The 18895-nt window shown below is 33.6% G+C and overlaps 1 protein-coding gene across 7 annotated transcripts in view; it reads left to right on the forward strand.

The window, feature by feature from the left end:
- DACH1 (dachshund family transcription factor 1) overlaps positions 1 to 18895 on the forward strand; it is a 429624-nt gene that overhangs the window by 281534 nt on the left and 129195 nt on the right. For 4 of the 7 annotated variants that reach the window (XM_010341682.3, XM_074387633.1, XM_074387632.1 and 1 more), the window contains 2 exons: positions 14686 to 14841; positions 15246 to 15418. In XM_010341682.3, the coding sequence (XP_010339984.2) occupies positions 14686 to 14841; positions 15246 to 15418 (329 nt within the window). The remainder of the gene's footprint in view (positions 1 to 14685; positions 14842 to 15245; positions 15419 to 18895) is intronic. The other 3 variants (XM_010341683.3, XM_074387635.1, XM_074387636.1) reach the window with 1 other exon arrangement.

Below are 18895 nucleotides of genomic sequence, written 5' to 3' on the forward strand. Positions count from 1 at the left end.
GATTAATATGAGGGGGGAAAATAAACTCTCCCTGGGCATAATGAAGGCTCATCATGCTATTTGATTTTAACAGGCTGAAGATAATAAGTACTTTCTGCATGTGTATATTTTTAGGTTTGCAATTCCCTATAGTATTAGCTATAAATTATTGTGGTATGTTTTGGAAATTATTGCCTTCATAATATATTTTATACTGTTATTTTTGAGAGGTCAATATTGAAGAATACTGGTGAATATTGTGAATAGTGAAGAATAGTAATAAATAGTGAGAAAAATGAATAGTAAGTCTGTGGTGTTTATTTTAGTGGTAAATATTTTTCAATGTCAGGGTACTAAACAATGTTTTCCTATCTGCTGATGTGTATAATATTGTTTGATAACAGTTATTTGAAGTGCTGTGCAATATACACTTTGCACCAAATAGAAATTGTGGTATTAAAGCACATTCCCCAGATTTAATTTTTCTTTAAAAAGATTGAAGCAACCTTGTTACATTTCATAGACCTTGTTATTTAATCCTGAATTTGGGAGGAATATTCCCTTTTTAACATCTCCAACTGTGCCATTCAGGGAGGGTCCAAAAACTGTCTGTAAACCCTGAAACTACCAAGTATCCTCTTGTTTTTCTATAAGACGTCCTCATTATTGACTCAGTTATTGGTGAGGTGTTACCCTCCATCAAGAAAGGGTAAATTATGTCTCTGTATATGAAGCCTTCCAAATGTGATACAGATAGTTTTTTCTTAATTTGAAAAAAAATATGAACTGCAAATATAAAAGGAACTACAGCCAGTAGATTCAGTTATGGAGTAGAGTATGCAGTAACCACTTGTCCTCACCCAACATAATTGTTTTGTCATGACTGGCTCTGGAAACCAAACTGTTCCTCAGTCATCTTCTTAGAAAACTCTAATGATAGAGAACACAAGATTATTTTTTCTATTTTATCAATTTTCCAGTGGCATGAAATATGAGATTCAGGAATCCTGCCCTGGTCATATCAATGTCAATGTGGTGGATGACAGAACTCAAGATGATTATTCCTGATGATGAGTTCCTTCTCCTCCTTCTGACTATCTGATACATCACTTTAATCTTATCTCTCCTCTACCTAAGATGATGACCAAACTCATCATCTTGACATCTGAGAACTTTAATAATCTGGTCCTAGCCTACCTAATTCCTTCTGACTTCTCAGGCTTTCCTAATATGTGTTCTCTCCTCTAGTCAATTGAGCTGCCCAGCTGTCATCCAGAGCACCATTTATGTATGTCTTCGCCTCACTGCAGGGCCCAGGCAGCTCTCTGAACTGGGTGTGCTCTCTTGTGCAGTGGAAAGGATATGGGGCCAAGAGTCATGCAAACATCTTCCAAATTCAGCTCTTTTCCCAAAAAGCTGTGCGACCTTAAGCACTTAATTTAATTACTCTGAACCTCAGCTTCAAACTAACCTTGCTGTAAAGTTAGGGGATTATACTTTATGGTGCCATCCTATGCAAAGTCTTACCATATTGCCACACTTTAAAATGTATGTTTTCCAATACACATGCTTACAAGTGCTCAATCACATGCATGCACATGAGAAAGTTCTTTTTCATCCATCCATAATTGGTATCTCAATTAACACATTATATTATTGTATTTATTTGCTTATTATTTTTTCAACCTCCACATAGCTTGAATATAAACTCCATGAGGATATAAATTTTTATCTGCTTTGTCCGTTGCCATCTCCCCAGGGCTTACAGCGGTGCTTGGCACAAAATACATGTTCGGTATATGCTAAAAAATGAACAAATGATTTCAATGTCTATTTTGTTCCCTAATATTCTATGATTCAAATATATACAGAAAAATTAATTGTAGATTATATTACAAAGTTTAAATACAACTTATTGCTTCTTGGCCTGTACACAGTAACACTGTAGATATTCTTTAAAAATTCATGTTTTCTGCTCTATTTCTTTGCCAGGTCATATGACTGCATAATAACCTTAGTCTGATTGCTTCTATTGTCTTTCCTCCCTAAGATTTCCAATATACAGTATTAACTTAATTTTAGGATAAACAAGAACATAAATTGTTTTTCAAAGCTATCTTATTCCTCATCTAAAATTTAAAATTAGTATTAACATAAATAAATGCACATCATTAAATGATTTTCAAAAAATATTTTTACAGTTCACTAGAGATTTGACACAGTTCAAAAATTAAGCCATGTTCTATTCTTTTTTTTTTTTTTTTTTTTTTGAGATGGAGTTTTACTCTTGTCAACCAGGCTGGAGAGCAGTGGCGTGATCTCTGCTCACTGCAACTTATTCCTCTGGGGTTCAAGTGATTCTCCTGCCTCAGCCTCCCAACTGTCTGGAATTACAAGTATGCACCACCACGCCCGGCTAAATTTTTGTATTTTTAGTAGAGATGGGGTTTCACCACGTAGGCCAGGCTGGTCTTGAACTCCTGACCTCAGGTGATCCACCCACCTCAGCTTCCCAAAGTGCTGGGATTAGAGGTGTGAGCCACAGTGCACAGCCCATGTTTTACTCTTTAAGTCTTAATACTTTTGCGAGTTAATTAGACTTAAAATAAATAGATTTAAAACACCCATCATAGTAATTTGCACACACAAGAATTAAAAGCAAGTCATCTTTGCATTATCGTTTATTGGTATGTCCGTAACACAATTATGTTTCTTGTGAGATGGTTCAAAAATACTTATACTAAAGCATAAAGCATACTCCAGGTGTTTCTTTGTGCAAAGCAGTAACTCTTCATAGGAAGTTCACAAAGCAAAATATCAAAATCAAATTGGGAAAACAGTATCTACGCAGATCATTTTAACTAAAGAAAGTTCTTAGGTATTTAACTTGTTCTGAAAAATGCTGTTTTAGGCTAGTAACTGAAGTCTTAAGTAGTTGTTTTATATAAATTATTGTAATTAAGAGCAACATTTGCTGTAAGTTTAACAAGGTGCATTTACCCAGACTACCTCAAGTCTTAGGCCAGACTTCTGTAGATGAGAGCATCTTCATATCATGATCTTAATATTCTCTGATGTAATGATGTGAGAAAATGTGTGTGGTAGAACAGACAAAAAGTAGGAAGGGTATAATATTTTAATATTGGAGGAAATATTAAAATTATTTAAGACAGTTTGGGATTATAAGGAAAATAACGAATTATAGTATTTTACTATGGAGAATAATTTTTATAATCAGATAACTATTTATTATTCAGTAATTAAAGATCCCCTGGATGAAGGTGATGATGATGATGATGATTTGAGACAGGGTCTTGTTCTGTCACCCAGGCTGGAATGCAGTGGCACGATCATGGCTCACTGCAACCTCTGCCTCCCAAGCCCAAGCAATCTGCCTGCTTCAGCCTCCCGAGTAGCTGGGACTACAGGTGCATACCACCGTGTCCGACTAATTTTTGTATTTTTTGTAGAGAGGGTTTCCCCATGTTGCCCAGGCTGGGCGTGAACTCTTTTGTTCGAGAGATCTGTCCGCTTCAGCCTTTCATAGTGCTGGGATTACAGGCGTGAGGCACTGCACCTGGCCATGGACATAATTATTTTTAATAGGTAGATTTCTCTTTACAATGAAAGAATTTAAAATTCAGTAGCTTTATTACTGTTATTTCTAGATAATAATTTGAATGCATGTGATTTTTGTAAATTGAAGATTTTTAAAAATCCTATTTGTTTTACCACTTTAGAAAAGACGGCAATTTCATCATTCATTATTTATTTTTTAACCAAGGCATGTACTTTCTTAATATTGATGTTGGGAAAAATTAGTGGGGAACAGAAACAAAAATGAATGTGACTGATTTATCTAAATATCACCATGATATTGTTGTCTTTTCTAAATTTAAACCTGTGTTTAGTGCTTGATTTTGATATGGAGTAATTGTGTGACTTTATATAGGTTCATGCCCCCTTATATTCTTCATTGGTCACATTATGGTTTCAATTAATAAGTTAGATAATTTTTAAAATAAGGAAGAATAAAAATGTTTAAATTTTACTTTACATTCACCTGTAATTGTTTACATTGTGAGAAAATCAATCCTCATTTAAAAACAGTTTTTAACCATCTTTCATATTCTAACTCTCATTGTCACGGCAGTCTATAGAGAGTTTTATAACCATTTATTTTTGGGATAAAAATGAGTGCTTATATTTTCCTCAAATTGGAGTTATAAAGATAAAAATAAAATTATCCATATTGCTGCTAATCTCAAGTATTCTTTCCACTGCCAGCAGCCAAAATTTTATTGGTCCTTTTGACCTTGAAAACCTCCTCCTCGGCATGAAACACTGATGAAAAGTACTTTGAATAGAATGTCTTCACCATGGATAATAGAAGCTATGGTCAGAATGATTTGGTTTCTTATAAACAGTAGCTTTCAACAAGTCTGCCATCTGCATGTAATCTACACTATAATATAATATTTTTTCGGTGGTCCTTCAGATGTGCTGAATTCTTTTCTGTTATATGCAGTACCTCAATTTAAAGGCAGCCATCTCCATAATGTTTTTAAGATGAACTTTGTAATTACTGGATATCCTAGCTGATTATTATATTACATGTTGGATTAGTGGCACATTTTGAAATTATTTTTAGTGGTGTCTATTTGTTTTTTTCTTTCTTTATGCCATCTACCTTAAATAGTAGTTAGGATTGTTAAATCTTTAAATTCAATCATAATGTGCATTCAACTATTATTAATTGAGGGTCTAAGATACATCAGACATTCATGTATTCATGTTGATTATCTTATTAAAAAGAATATTTTAGCTTAGAAGTGGGGAGACTTGAATATAATAACAATGCATTAATAAAACCATTTGTGCTAAGAATTTATTATCATCTGTGTAGGAGTGACATACCAGTATTTGCTTATTCTTGCTCAGCTCTTCAGGATTAAAAAATTATTCAGTGTGGCTTGTTCGGGACCTATTCTATGGGTTATAGCAGAAATACACTTTTGATAGCAATACATTTATTCTTTCTATACCTGCTTGAAGCATCATGGCTTAATCTACTGTGTACAAATTAATGAATTCCAAATTTTCCTCACTGGGCATCTCTTTTTTATCCAAATTTCAGTCCCATATTTATAACTCCCTCTTGTCAATCTCTGCATGACTATTACTGAAACATCACGTATTCAACCAGTCCAATATTGAACTGAATTTTATTCCTCATAAAATCTGATCTTCTTTATAAGGGTGACTAAAAGCTAGGATTATGAATTCAGAATTAGGACAATACATATAAAGGTTTAACACAATGCCCAGCACATTCTAAGTACATGATGTATATTAGATATGATCATCATCATTATTGCCTCCTTAATTATGCCACTATACAATTGTTAATCTAGATGCTGAATTCATCTTTCATATTTTACTCACTTCGTCTCCATTTGTATCTAAATGGTTACTAAGTTCCATCAAGCTTATTTCGAAAATGTTAAACATATTACCAATTCTTTAACTTCTCTATCTTTAATTCCAGTTAAAGAATAATAATTAGGCAAATATATGTTGTTATATGTGCATGCACCTCTCCTGCATATCAGCTGCTCTATAACAAAGGCTACGCCTGAATATTTTTAGTGCTACAATAATGTTTACCAAATGTAACTGTGAGAATTGGGCTGGATTTGCAGCTCTCAGCTGAAGAACTAATTGAGTTAGTCTAACCTTATTTATTTCTGGGGATACAATGATGAGGAAAAAAAAAAAAAGATCTAGGCTTGACCACGTGGAAGTTACATTAAGGCAAATTTTTAAAATATTTTTCTTAGTAACAATGGGAAAAAAGGCCGGGCGCTGTGGCTCAAGCCTGTAATCCCAGCACTTTGGGAGACCGAGGCGGGTGGATCACGAGGTCGAGAGATCGAGACCATCCTGGTCAACATGGTGAAACCCCGTCGCTACTAAAAATACAAAACATTAGCTGGGCATGGTGGCACATGCCTGTAATCCCAGCTACTCAGGAGGCTGAGGCAGGAGAATTGCCTGAACCCAGGAGGCGGAGGTTGCAGTGAGCCGAGATCGCGCCATTGCACTCCAGCCTGGGTAACAAGAGCGAAACTCCGTCTCAGAAAAAAAAAAAGGGAAAAAAATGAAAGCCTCTAAGCAGAGGAGTAAGAGTGTAAGATTTGTAATTAAAAGTGGTGCTCCTAAATTTGATTACAGCAGCTGAGGTAAAAACAGACAAATAGAGATAAATAACTGGTGAAATCAATAGGACATGAAAAGGAAATGGACACTGATGGTGCACAGTAAGAGATGAGAAGATAAAGAGGGTGTTCCTGGCTTATAAAACTAGCTAGTGATGTCATTCTTTGAGGCTAACCAGGTTTAGGAAGGAGATAAATTAATACTTAAATCCATACATATGAGAAATATCAAGACAATTCCCAAAGTATGTCATCTCACTTATGAAGGTTTTATGCGTTTTGGAAAATTCAACAGCAATTTGGCTCAAGTGGGAGGAAAAGTTTTCAATTTCAACAGAAATAATTGAAAACTGATAACATTGTACAAAATCATGAAAGTTAAAACTTATTTCAACTTTCCGTGGACAACATTCATACATGAGCATAAAAATATTAATAATATATGCCTTGACATTTATTACTCCACTAACAATATATAAAATATAACTTACCATTTTATTTAATGTGATTATAAATCTATAGGGAAATTACAATATCCTTAGAGAATTTCCAGTTCATTGTTTTGCCTAGTAGAATGATAATTTGATGAGCTAAAGTTAGAGAAAGTAAAAATTTGTTAACATTGGCCATAAGAAAGGCTAAAAGATGTAAAGCAAAATTAACATAGATACTTTATACCAAACAGCTTTATTGTGAAGAACTGTATGAATATCTAAAGATAGCAAAGTATGTATGTCCCTTGTCTGGTCATTTCTACTTTGTCCTTTATCTGTAATCAAATTATACGTAAAAAATTAACCAATTTTTTCCAGCCTCATTTCCAGTGACTAGAAACACTTGGCTCTTGCTTACACTCAGCTTACAGTCTGTATTTACAAGACACCTTAATATTTAGCCAATACTAATTAATATGGCTACTAATTTTTTCTTATACGAAAATCTGTATAACTGTTTACCCAATCTGAGTCTGCATTCGTTTCTTTTGTTTTGGTGTGTGGATCTATTTTACCTGGTTAACACTTAAGAGGATGGTGCTAATGAGTCCAAAGACAACAACAGCATCCAAAAAAACAGTGTTTTCTGATGTAATTATCTCTCTTTTCTGCACATGTAGTATTTGACATTTTATCTTTATAATAATTACCTTACTTCTTTTATTTTGAGTTGCCTCAAAACTTTCTGAAATTTAGTACGACATAAGGAAAAATATACGAAACATTATTATTTATATATAGAAATTCATTTTAATGAATTTTATGAGTTCCAAAATGAAAGCTATTTATTGAAACCATTTTCTATTTTAAGTTTCCTAAGGCTATTTTAGTTTTTCATAATTATCCAAAGTTTCTCAGGATAAAAAAGGAATTGTTTTTAGTAATGTCTGCCTGTTCATGAAATATCCTTTCATCTTACATTAGTCACTTGGATATCAGATCTGATTTTATGGTTTGTTTCCTGTTCTCTTTAGTTCAACAATCATTGGCCATGGTAAAAAAAAAAAAAAAAAAAAAAAAAAAAAAAAAAAAAAAAAAAAAAAATTCAGCCAAAATTTAAAAATAAGCAGTTCTAGTTTCCATTAATTTGTGTGTACTTTGTACAATTTCACTTATGGTTACTTTCAGCACCATTGTGGAGTATATAGGGCAATAGAAATATCTTAAGGGAAGAAATTTAGGTTTAGCAAAGTTGTAATGAGTCCAAGAACACTAATAGCATTGGTATTACGTTATAAACAATGCATATAAAATAAAATACATCAAAACAGCTCTGCATTCAAAAGAAAACATCATAAGTAAGACAAAAGTCCCCTTGTATGGCAAGAGTTTCACGTTCCTAATCAACTATATCTGACATTCAAGTAACACAGGTAAGATTTAGTTCAGGCGTCCCCAAACTACTGCCCACTGAGGCCATTTATCCGGCCCCCCACCGCACTTCAGAAAGGGGCACCTCTTTTATTGGTGGTCAGTGAGAGGAGCACAGTATGTGGCGGCCCTCCAACGGTCTGAGGGACAGTGAACTGGCCCCCTGTGTAAAAAGTTTGGGGACAACTGATTTAGTTAATGATAGATAACCAAAGAAAAAAATATCTAATCATTTATGAGAAAGTAACATATTTTCCTAAAGGATATATTTATAGGTAATGGAGTAGTTAGAATTTATAACAACATTATTTTTCTCTCAAGAAAAAAATAAATTGATGTAAGAATATTAAGCCAAGCACAATTAGTTTCATGAAAGCCAATCTGTTTCTTTTTTTTTTTTTTTCCCCAGAACTTTCCAATCAAACATGATACATCTGCTGACCTACTCTGTGGGCATTATTTTGCAATACCAGTTAGGAGGCATTTGTGGTATTTTCTTTGCTACGTGACTACATTTAAACGGGAACATTTTAAACTGTGTCCCTAATTAATTATATCCCTAAAAGATTTCTTCATTTCTCATTTTAGTGGCATGATGAAGTCAAACCAAAGCATCAGGAGATTTCAGCATTTTTATATCCTAAAGTAGATCAACTGGGCACAGATAATTATCCAAAAGAATATTCAAAGACTACATTACAATAACTCTCATGAAAAGACTGTTTCCACAATTCATGCAAAATGCTAGCATTACTGCTGACATTTTATATCACTTTTTAAATAGAGTGAACTTAATCCACTAAAAGATCATAACATGTTTATTCTCTCACCTACCTCTGAAGTAACAGCTGAACATCTGTAGCACCTGTGGCTAGTATTTACTTCTATTTAGTAGTTTTGTTACCATTGTTAAGATGGAGTTGACATCTTTCTAAGTGGTCTCCAATGGTATGGAGTAAATGCCTGCTCTTGCCGTCATTTTCATTGTAAACGAATCTTGACAATGTCAGGTTCCTGTCACAATCTATCAGTGTCACTCAGTAAGCAGTGGTGTGACCGTTAGTCCCTTAGAGATTTGCCTCCTTTATCAGGGTCAGCCTGTGGGAAAATCTTAACAAATAGTTACATGTCACGTAGGTATAAGTGATAATAATGCAGTAGTTAAATGTACTTTTACTATTTTAATACATGATAATTTAAAAGGCATTTATATTTTACAGATCACTTTCATTTCGTGTTTGATGATTTTATGAGTTTTCTATCTAAAATGCATAGAAATACTGTGGACTTCTCCTTGGGAACCTGTGTCTCATTGGATATATTTATGAATGAAATGAAAAAACTCAATAATATATATATATAATTATTTGGACTAAGACTATAATTGGTGTCATGCATACACACACTCAAAATTGTTACTGTGTTTTTAGTAAAGAGAAACTAACAATATCTTTCCCCAAAACATTTTCATTTCCCTTTCGTACCTAAAAATTATGCTTCCCTTTATTTCTCTTTATTCTTCCCCTTTATTTCATTTTATTTACAAGAACCAGTTACTAAAATTTGATTTATAATATAGCCATATTTGTTGTTGGTTTTCTTGTGTATGTTTATGCAACAGGATATTAAGTAAAATCTTTTCCCTTGATCTTCAACAAGAACAAAATGTGTCAGGTCCCCTCATTTTAAAGAAAGTAAAAAGCTATTGGTACTTATGAATAGCAACTGAATCAGCATTGCTGTCTTAACTATCACTCCAGACTCCACGAACAACCACCTTATTCCTTTATAAGAAAGGACTACACTCATTTATGAACACTCATTTATAAGACAGGATTTGAAGAGATCATTCTAGTGAAAGGACAGCAACTGATAAGTATGGCTGTGGTTTAGTAATCCCTCTTTGAGCATGCTTCCTCACTGAGGTCAAGGGAGGGAAATTCCAAGAGAATTACTCAAGGATTACAGATGCTTCCACTTCATTTGGTAGCTGGATTTATGCTTAGGTGTGAACTGCTGTTTGGGAGCAGGTGGTGGGGGTGATGTAAAGAATTGAGGAGAGGGAGCAGGCTGGAGAAAGTAGACATCAGAACAAGAGGACCTACACCAGGAGGAGGGCATTAGTATCAAGAGGCAATGGGAGCTTAGGGAGCCTAGATGAGCAGGGAACTGGAGATTTCTACTGTCAGGGACTTGTGCAGTTAGAAGGTTCCCCAGTAAGGATTTCCTTGAAGGATCAGGCATTACCACCAAGGAAATGTTTAGATTTAGGCCCTTAACGTTTGAAAGATGTCAGTGGCCTAAAGGCACAGCCACAGAAGTTCCAGTGCAGGGAGAATTTAAGCAGGAACCATTGAAGCAAGAGATCTTTATCCTAATACCCAGAAGAAGGAGAGGAGGAAGACAGAATGGTTGAAAAGCTGAGGAAGCCTCTGTCTTCCAGATACCTAAAGTCTAGAAATGGCTAATGCTGGGGGCATGGGGAAACGGAGATGACAGTTAGCAAGAATGAATTTATTATACTCAAAATATGCTGAAGCCTCTTAAGGGACAGAATAGGGAACCTTGACAAAGCTTTTTTGAAGGCAGTAATTAGAGGAAAACAAAAACCATTTTATATTTGTAGCCCATCATTTCTGACTATTCAATAATCTGGTACCCTTAGAGTAGGGATAGCTTTCACAATTTAGGGATATATTTCTGCATTTAAAACCTGGTCCTTAATAAAAGATGTACCATAAAATGCAATAAAAATATCAAGTGAGGGTGAGCCAAGGAAAACAGTCTGAGCCCGTGAAGACTAAGACATTGCATCAAACTGTTGTTTTTGAGAAGCTATGTTTTAATGTTGGAATGAGGAGGGACTAATGGGAGAGAGGACCTCCCACACTTAGTCTTTACGTATTGGAATTTCAGTTACATTAAATTTGGCGATAACCTTGTTTGTCCTTGGGGAATACCTAGGTTTTACACAAAAGAAAAACTAAACACACACAATCACTTTTTATATATAAATTTCATATATTTGAATATGTAGTTATTGGTATATTCTTAATAGCAGTATAACTAAGCAAGATAAAGCAAATTGTTTCAGATATATAAATATATAAACAATATTTTTTAGCTGGCGACAGAATTGGTTATCAGGTGTTATTTTTAATTATCCTTTTTACATTCATGTGCACACTTACATCTAGCTGCTGCAAAGCTGTATATTTGTTCATTCTACTCTACCAAAATCACACAATGGAATTAGTAGCTGAGCTTCATGGGGCATGTAGTTCTATCTCTTGATTTTATCATATTACAACTACTTGTGTGTTCTGCTGTTCAGGATACAGATTGGCTTGCACCTGTGGTCCAGTCAGAGCCCTGTCCCAGTGCTTCTCCACTGTGTATTTAAGAGTAGATGTGGGAGACCCTCTCTACTGAGTCCCACTCCCTCAACATTAAAATATGGCTATAGTTTCTAAATAATTAAAAAACTTGATACACTGAGTCTTTTCATTAATTCGTGACTGTATTCCTTGGCTCTTCACCATTTTATATTTTCAGCATACTTTATGAGTTTTTGTATTCATTCTTGAGCCCCAATTAGTTAGAATATGTTCTCTGGGGACACTAGGGCTTTATAGGAATCATCCTTGTATTCCTTGATGAAGTCAAAGAAAAAAGAAGTCAGTCAGTATTTTTCGGTTTCTATCTCCCCTGGCCAAATATTAGAAATTTCTTATACATTGAATCTGCTGCTGTTTCTTGCAGTCTTAATAGTAAACATGAATTTTAAAAGTATTTACGTGTGTATATATATTTGTGTGTAAGCATAGTACATATATACTGGTTTATATTGTGCTATACAATGGCTTAAAGCAAAATAATGAAAATATTCACTTAATAACTATGGGCATGTCTTGTTCTGAAGTGGCCTATTTTCAATTCTTATTTATTCATGCTAATAGAGGAAAAGGGTGTTATAAATAATGCAAAAATCACTTACAGCTGACTTGGTTATATATTATATATTTTTCATCAGACTTAGTTTCTTAATTGTTTGCTCTATTTATTACCCAAATGAACTAACATCATGAGTATTTAACAAATGATGATTGGCGGAGATGGCTAGAAGCATTCTATGTAGTGAGAAAACCCATATAATATTAGAAACTTACTAGGGAAAATTCACATATGAATGCTTGCTATTTATCTGTGCACAAGGGGCTGATATCTGTGACACAAAAACAGGTATGAAAATGGGTAGCATTTTGTCTGTAGTCTGTGTTCAGAGTGATTTAATCAGAATTTTAAGATAATATTTTACACCTCAATAATGTGAAAAACAGTTATTTGCATGTCTACTGATATGAGTGAAATTTAAATGTATTTGCAGAAATAACTATTTCTCTATTTATTTATCCTGGCAATAAGGATTTCGATAAAAGGGGAAATTAGTATAAGTGAACAGAAAAACAAAAGTAGATTACAGGTGTAAATGGAGCTCAAACTGAATCCAAAATAATGAATGTACATTTTTCCACTCCATATTTTAGTTAATTATCCTCAAATATGCAATCTATAAAATGTAATTGTTATATTTGTTGGAGATTTTAAATGAAGTATAAAATATAGAGAAAATTACTTATTATTTCTAAATTTCTAGTGCAATTCCTATATTAAAACAATATTTATTCCAAAGCATTATTTCTATATACTGATCATTTTAACTGGTAACATACAAGGTAAAATCAATGCTGAATCATAGCATTTGTGCAAATCAAATTTCACATATTATGTGAATTAAGCCTGTAATAAAAAATTGCACATACCTTGATAAAGGCAATGTAAAGAGAAGATGTTTAAAATTTTTAAAATAATAATCTCTTGGCTGGGTGTGGTGGCTCAAGCCTGTAATCCCAGCACTTTGGGAGGCCGAGGCTGGTGGATCACGAGGTTAAGAGATCGAGACCATCCTGGTCAACATGGTGAAACCCCGTCTCTACTAAAAATACAAAAAGTTAGCTGGGCATGGTGGTGCGTGCCTGTAATCCCAGCTACTCAGGAGGCTGAGGCAGGAGAATTGCCTGAACCCAGGAGGCGGAGGTTGCGGTGAGCCGAGATTGCGCCATTGCACTCCAGCCTGGGCAACAAGAGCGAAACTCCGTCTCAAAAAAAAAAATAATAATAATAATAATAATCTCTTGATATCATACATTTAGAAAATTCATCTATTTATAGTTCTTGCACATTTGACTAGTACCTTGGGATAAGTGTCAAAAAAGTTATGAGAACAGAAATAAGGTGTATAAATCTGTGAATATGAAAAGAACTTTTGTATCACAGTGTAGGAGCAAGCTGGAGAAATTCTTTTATGTGAGTCATTTCTGTATGAAGCTATATACTTTTTTTAAACCAAAAGCTGTCATGGTTTCTTGTAAAATAATAAAGATAATAAAGATTTCCATTTTAATTGATTCTTTTCATTGTTTAATAAAATTGCTTTGTTTGATTGCTGAAGAATTTGAATTGAGTTTTCATTACCCACTTCTGAACAATTTACTCTAAGATCCAGACAGTATTGAGCTAATGAGTTTGAATTTATATTGAACCTTAACTGTCTTCATGAAGTAAATGGAAAAAAAATCATGGCAGTACCTAAGTATTCTTCATTAAAAACTATGTCATAGAGATTTTACAATGAGGCTTTTAGCAGAATAAAGCATTAAGTTGGAGTTTTACCAACTTTGCTGTTTCTATGCATATTATATGAAAATATGGTTTCTTTTTAAGAAATTAAAAACTCATGAGCTGATAGGGATATTCCAGAAATTTCTTTTAAGTGGATAATTTATATATTCAACAGATTCGGTTAAGGAATAAATTAATTTTAAATTAATTTAATTTAGGAGCACATCTAAATTGAAATGATTTATAAACACCTTCCAAGGAGTATTCTAGAAGGATGTTTCATGATCTATTTAAATCTAAGTCATTGCCACCAATATTGAAATGTAAGTGCTCAAATGTGTGGCATCGACATGGAGACATAAATGTGTGTTTCTCTTTATTTGAAAACAAGTGATGTATTTATTCTCACACACATGCATGCATGTTTAATTTTTGCTCTGGCGTTATCTTGTATAAAGTGATCTTTTGTGTTTTCTGTACAGTGTCTAAACAAGCTGGACATTTAATGATTCCATTTTTAGGATTTGCTGTGTAATGAAGTTAGGCACTTTACTTGATGGCTAGGAAGTCATTTACTACAATGATAACTTTGCATTCTATACCTACTAGTATGTTTCAGTTCCAAGGAGTAATTAATTATCTAGTTATATGATAGAGCTCATTTAATATTAAGCTAGATAGCCAAACAGTGTTAGACTCCACCATTAGGTTAAATTTTGCAGAAATATTTATATTTTTTTTTAATTTGAGGTCCAATATGAGAAATAGAAAATCAAAAGAAGGTGCTGCTTAGGTGAAATTTACTTACTTTGACTTATTTCCCTAGAAATCAGGTTGCCAACTCCAAATATGATATATATTTTTAAATCCTCGTTTTAAATTAGTCATTGGAATATTTGGAATAATATTATATCCAAGTAATTTATATTCATTCCCCACAGGCAGCAGTGATGGTTCCTGGGATAAGGAAACACTGCCCTCTTCCCCATCCCAGGGACCTCAGGCCTCTGTCACCCACCCCCGCATGCCTGGAGTACGTAGCCTTCCAATTAGTCATCCTCTCAACCATCTTCAGCAGAGCCACCTTCTACCAAATGGTACGATGGCATTTTTTAGCACTAAAAATGGTAGCTTTTAAAATTATAATTATCAGTTGGCAAAATAGGACATAATAAAAAGATATACTCTATTTAGATAACCAATTGGGATAAGTTAAAGAAAATCCTAGTATTTTAAGCAAGATTCAGACTGATTATAGGAATAATATAGCAAAGAACTGACCATTTGTATTAAACACAGGAAAAGTCATGAAATGATAAACATTGGCACCAAACCAGATAGCTGTAAGCCTAGTTTCTTGGAATAATGAGTGAAATTTTTGCATATGAAGAGGAAAAAATATTTTTTATTTGACTACCAGTATTAGAAAACTTTTGTATGTTTCCATTTTTAATGATTTCTGTCCTCCAGAGCAATGATGATATATGTGCATTTCTTATAGGACTGGAACTTCCTTTTATGATGATGCCCCACCCTCTAATTCCTGTCAGCCTACCTCCAGCATCTGTCACCATGGCAATGAGCCAGATGAACCACCTCAGCACCATTGCAAATATGGCGGCAGCAGCACAAGTTCAGAGTCCCCCATCCAGAGTTGAGACATCTGTTATTAAGGTAATTGTTTTCTTCTACAATTATTTTGGTATATTCATCTTAAGGTACTATCTCTTAATCCTTTTTTCTTATTCCATAAGCAAATTTGAACTCTGAAAAGCTAAGTGAATGATTATGAAATAGATAAATAGATTATGAAAAAAATCACTTGTAGCAAGTGGCCCCAGGGGCACATTACTTAGGCAGGCTAGGGTTGCTTTAAATTTTCTGTATATCTATTAAGATAGAGAAGAACATAGGACATTAAATGATATAGTTTACATTGCCTGTGTTCTTACCTGAGCAGCTGTGGGTATGTGTGTGTGGTGTTACAAGCCTTTATGTGCAGAGAATCAGAAGACCAGAAGGGATAAATTCTGCCACTTCCTAGCTCTGTCACCTTAGGCATGTACCTCAATCTTCCTGATTCTAGTAAATATCTAATAAAGGCATAGTCCACTGTGGATTATGTTGTAAAAACTAAATGAAATAGTAAAATTGGAAGTTCTCATAAATTCAGAAATACACTAAACTGAAGGTAACTTTATTGCTATGTAAACTTCATATGTGCATAAAGACACAATTCTGTCTCCTCTATCCCTGTGTATCTGTGTGTGTGTGTGTGCATCATATGCGTTATATATTTAAATATCTTTTTTATAGTTTTAAAATGTTTATTTAAATAAAAATATTTTACCTGCATCATCTGATTGGCTAAGGAGTAAGAAATAACAAAAAAATTAAGAATAGATTATTAATTTTTAAACTAAGTAAAAGATATTTCAGGCTGCATCATCATTATTTGACATTTTAATTATCCAATTTTTCTGAATATAATACATTTAAATTTAGGGTAGCCTCTGGAGCACATGTTATGTAAAAGACCTGGATACTACTTATATATAATGTTCAGTAATAAGCAAATAGAAATTATTCTTATATTACTGGCCTAAAAACAAAGATTTGTCCCAGATGCTTTGGTCATTTTCTGTAGTATCAATACCAGAGGAAAAAATAACAAAAAGTTTCACAGTAGACTCAGATCAACTACTAAAAGATCTCCATCTGAAAGAATGCCAGTGAGTGCCACATTGTTATCAGCCAAGGAACTGATAAAAAAGACCTTTGAAAACTCTTCTCTATTCCAAATAACTTTAAGAGGAAGATTGTTACTGGATGATTCAATAGGTGAGGTATCACAGTATTATGTAATTTATGATGATGTTTGGCAATAGGTATTATCGAGAATTAAGCGTTCTGATTGCCTCACTCATTGAAATTACCTAGAAGATGAGTTTGGCTGAGGGAAAAACCATCTAAGTCTTCCCATCATTGTAGTCAATGGCTACATTAAGCAAATATTACAAGGTACTAAGTATTAATTATATGATGTGATTAATCTCATTAAAACATGGTAATGATTACCATAAAGAATCCTCTCATAATATTAATTATGTAATTTTTACTTTCAAAACTGGTGACTATTTAAAATCTCTCACTTAGATAAGATTTACATTAATAAATAAGGCAAACATATTATAGAAGAACAGATTTTAGAAGTTTAAAGTCATAATGGGTGTCTAAGTTATGACCTGTAGTAATATTTGCAGGAGGGATGGCTTACATATTCCTGCATCCAAAAGAGTCTATCTATATATTGATTTATTTTACTTTTCAATATACACATATTTAAAATAATAGTTGTACTAATTGTTAATTAGAATTTTTAGGGGAGCTCCTTTTACATCCTTGGTTATCAAAGTTTAGATAAGTAGGAGGAAGAAGTTGAGTTTCCTCTGGAAGAAGTCTATAGAAAATAATTCAGGGGTAAATGTTGGGAAGTCAGAAAAATTCCTGTGTTTTCTTAGACTAAGTTTAGAAATGGAAGGGAGGGGGATTAATGGAGAAAGGAAGAAAACACACGAAAAGAGAATAAAGTGAAGTTGCTTTATGTCATAAGATATGTACCAACACCTACTAAGTCATAGTTATATCCCACTTCTCTTGGTGCAAATATTTTCAGAAACTTGGTTATATGCAGATTAAAGGAAGTTGTGGATTTTGAATGTGTTGATGTAAATGGTAACAGTAGCAGCCAAATGGGGAACAGTATCTCTAATTGAGAACGATTACAGAAAGAAAAAGCCGATAGTTTTTGTTTCCAACATCAAAGTGAAGTTCAGTTGGATGTGGTGGAAGAGGTGAAAAGCTCATTTTTATCATGGTGCCTTTATTTTGTGAGACACACCATTCATATAACTTCAAATTTGACACTGATAGATAAAGATTATTGAAAGTAAACACATTTCAAGAAAGGCATGAGATAATTCTAACAGTTTTAGATGCTTAAAGACATGCGCATGACCTGATAAATATCAAGTGAGTCACCTCAGAGACTAAGGATGAGGAATAGGTCCTCTAAGAAGTTCTAAGTATTAGAGAGAACAAGTTAATAAATCAACCTGTCTAAATGTATGTATTGGTCAACTGTATAGCACAAGCATGTTTAGTAAACTCACTTAATAGATGTTAATTAAGTTTAGTTTGGGGGAAGTTTTTATTTTCCTCAAAGAAAATAGCTGACTCCTATGTCACCTTCAACAATATTGGACACATGTGGGTAACTAGAATAGGGACTACACATTGGTTTGCCTGGGAAGATTCTATTAATAAGTATGAAGGTCGGTTGCAAGTGAGAGTTAAATAAATTTCTTCCTTTCTCTGAATATCCCCCTCCTTTCCATTCCTAAACTTAACCTAAGAAAACACAGGAATGTTTCTGACTTCCCATTCATTTGGTCCTGAATTATTTCTATAGACTTCTTCCAGAGGAAACTCGACTTCTTCCTCCTACTTATCTAAATTTTGACAACCAAGGATGTATTAAAAGGAGCTCATCTAAGTATTCTAATTAACAAGTAGCACAACTATTTTTTAAAATATGTGTATATTGAAAAATAAAATGCTCAAATAAAAAAAGAAATGCTAAATATCAAAGAATATTGAGCCCCTATGAAGGAATTATAAAGCAATTGGAGAAATAGCCTTTGAAGAGAAAACAGAACTTTGAGTGATGTTTTAAGTGCTGGAATGTACCTTTTACATTTTTGAGAGTAATGACAAGACTCAAAATTAAAACTCAGCCTGAATGCAGATGGCAATAAGAATTTTTAGGACAAAAGAGAAGCAAAAATGCAGCTCTAGGAGTTATATATTTTAAAAATATTTTTTGTTTAACTGTTTCTATGAAGTAAAAGAGCTCCAAAATTTTTTTCATTAACATATCAATGCCAGTGCATGAAATAGAGCAAGGTCTGAATTCCCAAGCTGCCAAAGGTGGGTGAAATCCGTTCTGCTGCTGGTTTTTACGGCTTTTGAGTTAACAGTGGTTTTGCATTTTTAAGTGGTTGGAAAAAAAATGAAAAGAAAAATATTTCATGATACATGAGAATTATATGAAATTGAAAATTTAGTGTTGGTAAATAAAGTTTTTTGGGG

The sequence above is a fragment of the Saimiri boliviensis genome, chromosome 16 (assembly GCF_048565385.1).
Source record: "Saimiri boliviensis isolate mSaiBol1 chromosome 16, mSaiBol1.pri, whole genome shotgun sequence".
Lineage (NCBI taxonomy): Eukaryota > Metazoa > Chordata > Mammalia > Primates > Cebidae > Saimiri > Saimiri boliviensis.